The sequence below is a fragment of the Vombatus ursinus genome, unplaced genomic scaffold (genome assembly GCF_900497805.2).
Source record: "Vombatus ursinus unplaced genomic scaffold, bare-nosed wombat genome assembly UNPS02014830.1, whole genome shotgun sequence".
Taxonomy (NCBI): Eukaryota; Metazoa; Chordata; class Mammalia; order Diprotodontia; family Vombatidae; genus Vombatus; species Vombatus ursinus.
Genome location: NW_020954608.1, coordinates 40300869 through 40309740, shown reverse-complemented (window position 1 = coordinate 40309740; position 8872 = coordinate 40300869). Strand labels below are relative to the sequence as shown.

The window sequence follows — 8872 nt, the reverse complement described above, 5'->3', positions numbered from 1 at the left end:
TTTCTTTCTTTCTTTCTTTCTTTCTTTCTTTCTTTCTTTCTTTCTTTTCTTTCTTTCTTTCTTTCTTTCTTTCTCGTGAGGCAATTGGGGTTAAGTGACTTGCCCAGGATCACACAGCTAGTAAGTGTCAAGTGTCTGAGGCAGGATTTGAACTCAAGTCTTCCTGACTCCAAGGCCAGAGCTCTATCCACTGAACCATCTAGCTGCCTCAAAGTGATTTTCAACAAATGGTTTTTCTAAGTTGAAGAGGAGAGTAGAAGAGGGGAGATTAAACCAGATACTATGAATTATCAAGCAGTCAGTGAACAAGCATTGATCGAGTACTTACTATATGCCAGGCGCTGTCCTAAGTGCTAGGAACATAAGCATAAGAGTAAAAAAAAAAAAAAAAGGCAGTCCCTGCTCTCAAGGAGCTTACATTCTAATTGGTGAAGACAACACAGAAAAAGAAAATGAAAAGAGGGAGGTGAAGAGAAAAAGGCGCCTGGTGCTGGGCCAGAGTAGAGGAAGTTCAGTGTGCAGCCTGGAGAGGAATGAGATGTGACTGATCTAGACACTCTCCTTAAATAAAGAGCCATCTAATCAGAGGAAGAAGCTGCATTTCAATGTGTGAATTCTCTCCAGGGCTGGAGAGAAGCAGGAGATTTATCATATTCCTCATCTCCTTTATTAGGAGTTTCTGGTTATAGATCCCACTGATGATTCCTACATCCAGTGACCAAGTCCAGCCTCACACAAGGGCTTGATCCAGTGCTCAGCTTTGTTTCTCACCTCGAGGTGATTTCATTTATTTCCCAAGAAAAATAAGAATCTAAAAATTCAGATATGTTATTATAAAATAAGATCCATGATTCTATTAAAGGCAATGGTCCCCTACATTCCCTAGAAGCAAGAAATGCTTGCTTTTGTATTTCTAAAAGAAAGAATGGGACATACTAAATTACAACTCTTTTTTTCAAATGTGCACCACAAGATGGGTTAACGCAGTCATAAAAACTGTTGACCAAATGGGGTCCCAAAGCATATTATTACATTTCATTTCAACTGAACAAACATTTATTGAGTGCCTGCTATGAAAGAGGTTGTAGGGGATATGTAAATGAATAAGACATATAGTTACTGCCCTCAGGAAACTTACTCCTACTCTATCTTTATAGAAATCTTCTCTCCTACTTTTGTAAGAGAAATAAGACATAGATAAAAATGATTATAATATATAACAGCATAGTATAGCAGGCAGCATTCTAGACTTGGTATCAGGAAGACCTTGGGTTTTTTTTCTTAATATCTAACTTTTAAAAATCAAATCTTATTTTTTCCAGCCAATGAAAATCTTCCTACACTCAAAATCTTCTTCATTTGAGAAAGAAATACAAAATATTTGTGAGATATATGTGTGTGTGTGTGTATCTCACAAGTATTTTACATATAGTTAAGCAAAACAACCCATTAGCCATGTCCAAAAAATTATGTCTCAATTTCTACCATGAGCCTACCAGAAGATGGTTAGCATGTTTCATCATGAATCTGCTGCAATGCTAGTTGGCCATGGCATTGTTCAGCATCCTTGTCTTTCAAAGTTGCTTGTCTGTACAACATTATTGTTATTGTATAAATTATTCTCCTGGTTCGGCCCACTTCACTCAGTACTAGTTCATAGCATACTCAGTTTTTCTGGGTAAGTTATTATTGGTTGTAAGTCTACATCCTTTGCTTTCTGGAATATCATATTCCAAGCTCTCTGCTTCTTCATAGTGATGCTGCTAGATCATATTTTATCCTGACTGTGGCTCCTCAGTATTTGATCTCTCTTTCTCTTTCTTTCTTATTGTAGTATTTTTTTCTTTGACCTGGAAGCTCTGGATTTGGTTTATAATATTCCTGGAAGTTTTCATATAAGGGTTTCTTTCAGGAGATGATTGGTAGATACTCTCTATTTCTACTCTGCACTTTTTTTTTTAATGAGATCTGTGTTTTAAGGTGTTAAGAGATCTGGGCAGTTTTATTTTATGATTTCTTGAGGTATGATGTCTAGGTTGTTTTTTTTTTTTAATCATGGTTTTCAGATGGTCCAATGACTTTGAAATTCTCTCTTCTCAATCTATTTTCTAGGTCAGCTGCCAAGTCTTACTCACCTTCCCTTTACATCAGTTCTCATATCTGTCCCTTCTCTGTATTCACATAATTACAAATCTAGTTCGGGCCTTTAGTACTTTTCCTAAGCTTCCTAGTTGAGTTTCTCTGCTTCAAGCCTCTCCTTCAGTTTTTAAGAAAAAAAACAACAAATCCCAATAATTTCACATAACTGCCAAACTAATCACGCTGAGTCACAAATAGGATCACGTCACTGCCTTGTTCACAATCAGGTTGAATGCAAACTCAGCTGCCTTTCATTTGAAAACCTCTACAATCTGGTTCCAATCTATCTTTCCACCCTAATTTCAACTTATTCTTCTGGTCTGTATTTCAGACAAAATGGACTTCTGGCTATTTCCTAAACTCCAAATTTTATCTTTGCATTTGCACAAGCTATTCCTCCATGCCTGAAATGCCCTTTCATCTAATTTCTGCCTCTCAAAATACCCAACCTCTCTCTCTTCCTTCCCCTTAAATTACCTTGTATTTAACACATCTTTGTCCATGTTATACCCTCCCAGTACAGGTTAAGTTTCTTGAGGTCAGGGACTTTTTTTTTTTAATCTGTGTATCCCCAGTACCTTGCGCATAGTAAATTTATAATAAATGTTTGTTGAATTGAGTTAAGTTAAATATGGAATAGGAATAGAGAATGGACCTATGTTTTAATTGGTAGGGGAAATTGCCACTGCAGTTCAGCACCTTTTCTGTAACTTATGGTCTTAGACAGTTGTCCAGGGTACTGAAGTTAAAGGTCAAAAGATTACTACGTATCAGAGGAAGGACTTGATCCCAGGTCTTCCTGGTTCCAAGAATAGGTCTCTATCCAGTATTTTCATTCTATCTCTGAATATAGAATATATTAATTATAAATATGGAATTCATAATACAGATTGTTTTTATTTTAGTGTTTGTTGAAAGAATACAGATATACAAGATGAAAAATTGTGCCTATGGGAAACAAAGGACCAGTAGAAGGGCAGACTAGGGATGAGTACAGGAGGAGATAACAGTAAGAAGAGGCTAGAACTTAGCATAGAAATTGGGTCATGAAAGTAGAAGTTAGAAGGATATAGCATGGGAGGAAACAAGTTTACTGAATGGGAAAAGTTTTGTTCCCTTTTTTTTTCTTAAGTAAGTAAAATAGCAAGTAAGTACCCAATTGGAACCAAAATTTATTGCTCCATTAAGTAAGTAAAGTAAGTATGTAAGTAAAATAGCAAGTAAGTACCCAATTGGAGCCAAAATTTATTGCCCCAGGTACTAGGCTCTGCATGCTTATTTCTGGTAACTTAGACTTCATGATAGAATTCTTCAAAATATACCAAAGGGGGAAAGAAGCAATTAAATATTAACTTTGGTTTCCTCCTTTTGCCTGATGTCTGGATAGCCTGTTTCCTTGTTCAACCTCTCAGAAAAGAACCATAATATGGAGGGGGTGGGGGAAGAATGGCATAGAAGGTAAAATATCAAAAAGTCTCCAAAACTCTTGATCAAAGAACATTGGAAGTTGAGGCTGAAGATCTGTGTTTGAGGCCTGGCTCCTCTATTTACTAGTTGGTTTTTTGTTTTGTTTTTGTTTGCTTGTTTACTTTGGGGAAGTCTCTTCAGCTCTAGGATTCAATTCCTTCATCTCTGAAAAGAGGGGATTGGATCTGGTGACTTCTAAGGGCCCTCCTACTTATAATACAGGGTAGCCTAAAAGTCTTAGAGCAATTTTAAGCTTTAAAACTACACTAAGACTTTTGGGCCACCTTATATTTAATAATTCTTTTTGTGGTTGAGGATATCAGATAAAGTTTCTGAAGGCTAAAATTAGAAAGCTTGGGTAGAAATCTCTGTTCTACTACTTACTAACCCTGGGACCCTGGACAAGGCTCCTAGCTTTAATTTAAGTTAGCTTTCATTTAATTAATGGAGATAATGTATCCACTGCCTACCTCAGAGTTGTGAAGAAAGTGCTTTAGGAGTACAAAATGTTATTTAATTAGGATCTAATTATTGATATTTTTGTATTGATATTTAACATAGACTTAAATGAGAAATGAGTAGTAGTTTTTTTGTTTTTTCATTTTGACTTCTTGCATTGTCTCCTCCCCTATTTAGCCTCACAAAAAGGAACTATTTTTTTTAAATATATTTTTCCCCTATCAGGAAAGCCGAGTCAGTAAAGCAGTGGAAGTAATGATTCAGCATGTTGAAAACTTGAAGCGAATGTATGCCAAAGAACATGCGGAATTAGAAGAGCTGAAACGAGCCCTCCTTCAGAATGAAAGGCCTTTTAGCACCCTTGAAAATGAAGGTAATCAAGAATGTTTTAAAAACTTCCCCATTTTGTTTTTCCAACAGTCTCCATTCATTCTCTTGTAACATGTTTGGAATAAGAATTCATGATGGAGGCTTTACTAATAAAATATCTTGCTTCTGCAGCCGTGTTATTTTCACAGCCAAAATGTGCTTCTCATGAGAAAATGGAGAAGATGCCTTAATAGCTTCATCAGAAGGAAGGAAGATGTACTTACCACAGAACACTTGGCTAATACTGGAGTTTTTTAGGATAATTTTGGCCTGGATTATTATTGCTTCTGTTTCCATGCATGTGCTAAGGGGTGGGGGGAAAAATGACGTCTTGTTGTATGCGGTCCTATACCATATGATTCTGAGCTCTCCAGGAGGACATATGACCTACTTAAGCACAACAAGCTGAAGTGACCTGGGGAAGGGGGGTCAAGGATGGAGGTGGGTGGAATGGATAGACAGGGCAGGTATGACAGGGAGATATCAGTCCCCAGGAAATACTGTATTATAGATATATATGAGGTTAGGATCTGGTTATTTTGTTGTTATTGTTTTAAAGTAAAACAAATATATAAGATTATATTGAATAGATTTAGGTGATACTTCCCCCTGATCAAATTTTAACAATCTTATTCTTAATAGAATACTGTGAGTAATCCCGATGGAATCTCTTGTTTGAATCATCCACTAACTTTTGAAGAAATAGTCTCACATGACAGCTTTGATCTGTAAATATGAGTGAAATACCACAAGAATGCTGGTGTTCAGTAGAGGCTTAAGTAGTAACATTTATTTTATTTTTATTTTCACATCCAAATTTTCTTCCTTCCTTTACCCTCTCCCACACCCATTGAGAAGGCAAGAAACACAATACCCATTATACTCTGAAGTTAGGCAAAATATATTTCTGCATTAGCCATATTCCAAAAACAAAAACAAAAAAAGCATGAAAAATAGAAAAAAGTGCTTCAATCTTCACTTTGAGTCCATCAGTTCTCTAAATGGAAATGGATAGTATTTTATATAACGAGTCCTTTGGAGTTGTGGTGAATCATTTTATTGATCAGTCACTAAGTCTTTCACAGTTGATTATATTTCACAATATTTCTATTATTATATAAATTTTCTCCTGAGTCTGCTCACTTCACTTTGCAATAGTTCATATAAGTCTAACCAGGTTTTTCTGAAACCATCCTCTTCATCATTTCTTATAACACAGTAGCATTCCATTACACTCATATACCATAACTTGTTCAGCCATTCCCCAATGAATGGGCATCCACTCAGTTTCCAGTTCTTTGCCACCATGAAAAGAGCTATAAATATCTTTGTACATATAGGTCCTTTTTTTCCCTTTGATTTCCTTGAGGTATAGACCTCGTAGTGGTATTGTTGTGCCAAAGGGTCTTAGGATGGCACAGTGTTCTCTAGAATGGTTGGCCTAGTTCACAGCTCTACCAACGATGCATTAATGTACCTATTTTCACACATCCCTGTTAGAATTTGTTATTTTCCTTTTCTGTCATAGCCAGTATGAGTGTGAGGTGGTACCTCAGAGTTCTTTTAATTTGCATTTCTCTAATTATTAATTATTTAGAGCATATTTCATATGACTACTGAAAGCTTTGATCTCTTCTTTTGAAAACTGCCTGTTTTCATCCTTTGACCATTTATTAATTGAAGAATGGTGCCTGTTTTTATAAATTGAACTAGGCTTTCTATATATTTGAGAAATGAAACCTTTATCAGAGAAACTTGCAGCAAAATTTTTCTTCCAGTTTCTTGCTCTTCTAATTTTAGCTGCAATGGTTTTGTTACAAAACCTTTCTAAATTTCTGTAATCAAAATCCATTTTGCTTCCTGTGAACCTCCCTATCTCTTATTCGGTCATGAACTCTTTCCTTCTCCGTAGATCTGACAGGCAATTTCTTCCATGTTCCCTGAATATGCTTCTAGTAACATCCCATATGTGTATATCATGTACCCATTTTGAACTCATCTTGGTATACAGTGTAAGATGTTGGTGTATGCCTAGTTTCTGCCAATATGTTTTCCAGTTTTCCAGAATTTTTTGTCAAATAGTGAATTCTTGCCCCAGTAGCTTGAATCTTTGGGTTTTATCAAACACTAGGTCACTGTGGTCATTATGTTTGTATATTGTGGCCTAATCTATTCCATTGATCAACCACTCTATTTCTTATCCAGTGCCAGCTCGTTTTGATTATCACCACTTTGCAGTATAGTTTGAAATCTGGTACTGCAAGGCTACCTTCCTTTTTTTTGCTAGGTAATGGGGATGGGGTTAAGTGACTTGTCCAGGGTCACATAGCTAGTAAGTGTTATGTGTCTGAGGCCAGATTTGAACTCAGGTCCTCCTGACTCCAGGGCCAGTGCTCTATCCACTGTGCCACCTAGCTGTCCCACTTTCCTTTACTTTTTAAAAATTGATTTTCTTGATATTCTTGAACTCTAATTCCTCCAGATGTATTTTGTTATTGTTTTTCCAAGATCTATAAAATAATCTTTGGTAGTTTGAGTGGCATAACCCTGAATAAGTAAATTAATCTAGGTAATATTGTCATTTTTATTATATTAGGTTGGTCTATTGATGAGCAATTAATATTTCTCAAATTGTTTAGATTTGTTTTTATTTGTGTGAAGAGTATTTTATACTTGTATTCATATAGTTCCTGTGTGTTTCTTGGCAAGTAGAGTCCCAAGTATTTTATACTGTCTGCAATTATTTTGAATCAAAGTTCACTATCTCTTCCTGCTTGGTTTTGTGGGTAATATATAAAAATACTAACAATTTGTATAGATTTATTTTATACCCTGTTGCTTTGCTAAAGTTGTTAATTGTTTCAACTAGTTTTTTAGTTGACTCAGATTCTTTAAGTATATCATCATGTCATCTGCACAAAGTGATAGTTTTATTTCCTTATTGCCTGTGCTTTTTCCTTCAAATTCTTTTTCTTGTCTTATTGGTATAAGTCACATTTCTAATATAATATTGAGTAATAATGGTTAGCATCCTTGCTTTACTTCAGATCTTACTGGAAAAACTTAGTGTTTATACCCATTATAGATAATGTTTGCTCTTGGTTTAAATAGATATGATTTATTTTCAGAAAAGCTCCATTTATTCCTGTGCCTTCTAGTGTTTTTAATAGGAATGAGTGTTGCATGTTGTCAAAAGCTTTTTCTGCATCTATTTAAATAATCATATTTTTTTTGTTATTAATATGGGCAATTATGTTTATAGTTTTCCTAATATTAAACCAACCTTGCATTCCTGCTATAAATTCAGCCTGGTCATAGCATATGAACTTTATGATATGTTGCTGGAATCTACTTGCTAGTATTTTATTTAAAAATTTTGCATCAATAGTCATTAGGGAAATTAGTCTATAGTTTGTTTTTTTATCATAGGTAGGCCATATTTTTCTTTTTGTTCTAGCTGGTGGTGATCTGACAGCATACAGACAGCTAATTCTGATCAGTTTCTTATATCAGTAACCATCTTTTAGGTGCCCAAAAGAGCCTATGCCAGGATGATGTATTTTTTTTCAAGCCTCTTATGCCTCTAGCAGAAATCAAGAGGCAGTGCCTTAGAATGATTCCTGCCCCTAAATTCCACTTTATTCTTTATCCTTTCCTGTGTATTCCTGTCTGGCCTCAGAAGAATTACATAGCATTTAGCGATAAAGGTGTATAGTTCAGTAACCCAGCAGTAGAGATCAAGATGAAGCAGATTTCTACAGTCACCATTGCCTTCCCTTTGCTACAGTGGTATATGGGAAGAAAGGAGATCCATACACTATGTAACACCAGGATGCTGACGGTGATGTACTTCGCTTTATTGAAGATGTCAGGCGGGCCCCTGGCCAGAAAAGTCACAGTGAAGTTTCTCAGAGTTAAGAAGCTTATATACACCAGGATACAATAAAAGAAAATGACAGAGCCCTTGTTACATCCAATGATAATGTAGCCATGTTCAGAGAATGTGTCTGCCTCTGGGAATGGTGAAGAGGTTTCTAGACAAATGCTACAGAAAATCATTTGGGTTGCAGAGCAAATGAAAACTATATAGTTGGATTCTCTAAGATGAACCCACATCCTGCTCCTGCTCCCTGGATTCGTAACCTAAAGACCAGAACTCTATGATGGTTTTTGCTAAAGTGAAAAAAACAGCCACAGTGAACACAACTCCAAATATTGTTTGTTGGAGGAGGCAGATGGCTATTTTAAGACAAGTCTATGAAGAGCATCAAGCAAAGAAAACAGAAAGCAAAAGAGATGAGGAAAGTATGGCTGAGATCTAATTTTTGGCTTTAACTATGGAATGTCTTGGAACTTCATAAAGACCCACAGAACCAGAGCTCTCAGCAGAGAGAAGAAAATACCTATAGATGTCATTCAAAAGGCTCTGCAAAATCCA

At 35.9% G+C, this 8872-nt stretch overlaps 1 protein-coding gene across 1 annotated transcript in view; it reads left to right on the top strand.

The window, feature by feature from the left end:
* LRMP (lymphoid restricted membrane protein) overlaps nt 1-8872 on the top strand; it is a 110038-nt gene that overhangs the window by 88987 nt on the left and 12179 nt on the right. The window contains exon 30 of the mRNA XM_027838579.1: nt 4291-4438. Coding sequence (XP_027694380.1) covers nt 4291-4438 — 148 coding nt within the window. The remainder of the gene's footprint in view (nt 1-4290; nt 4439-8872) is intronic.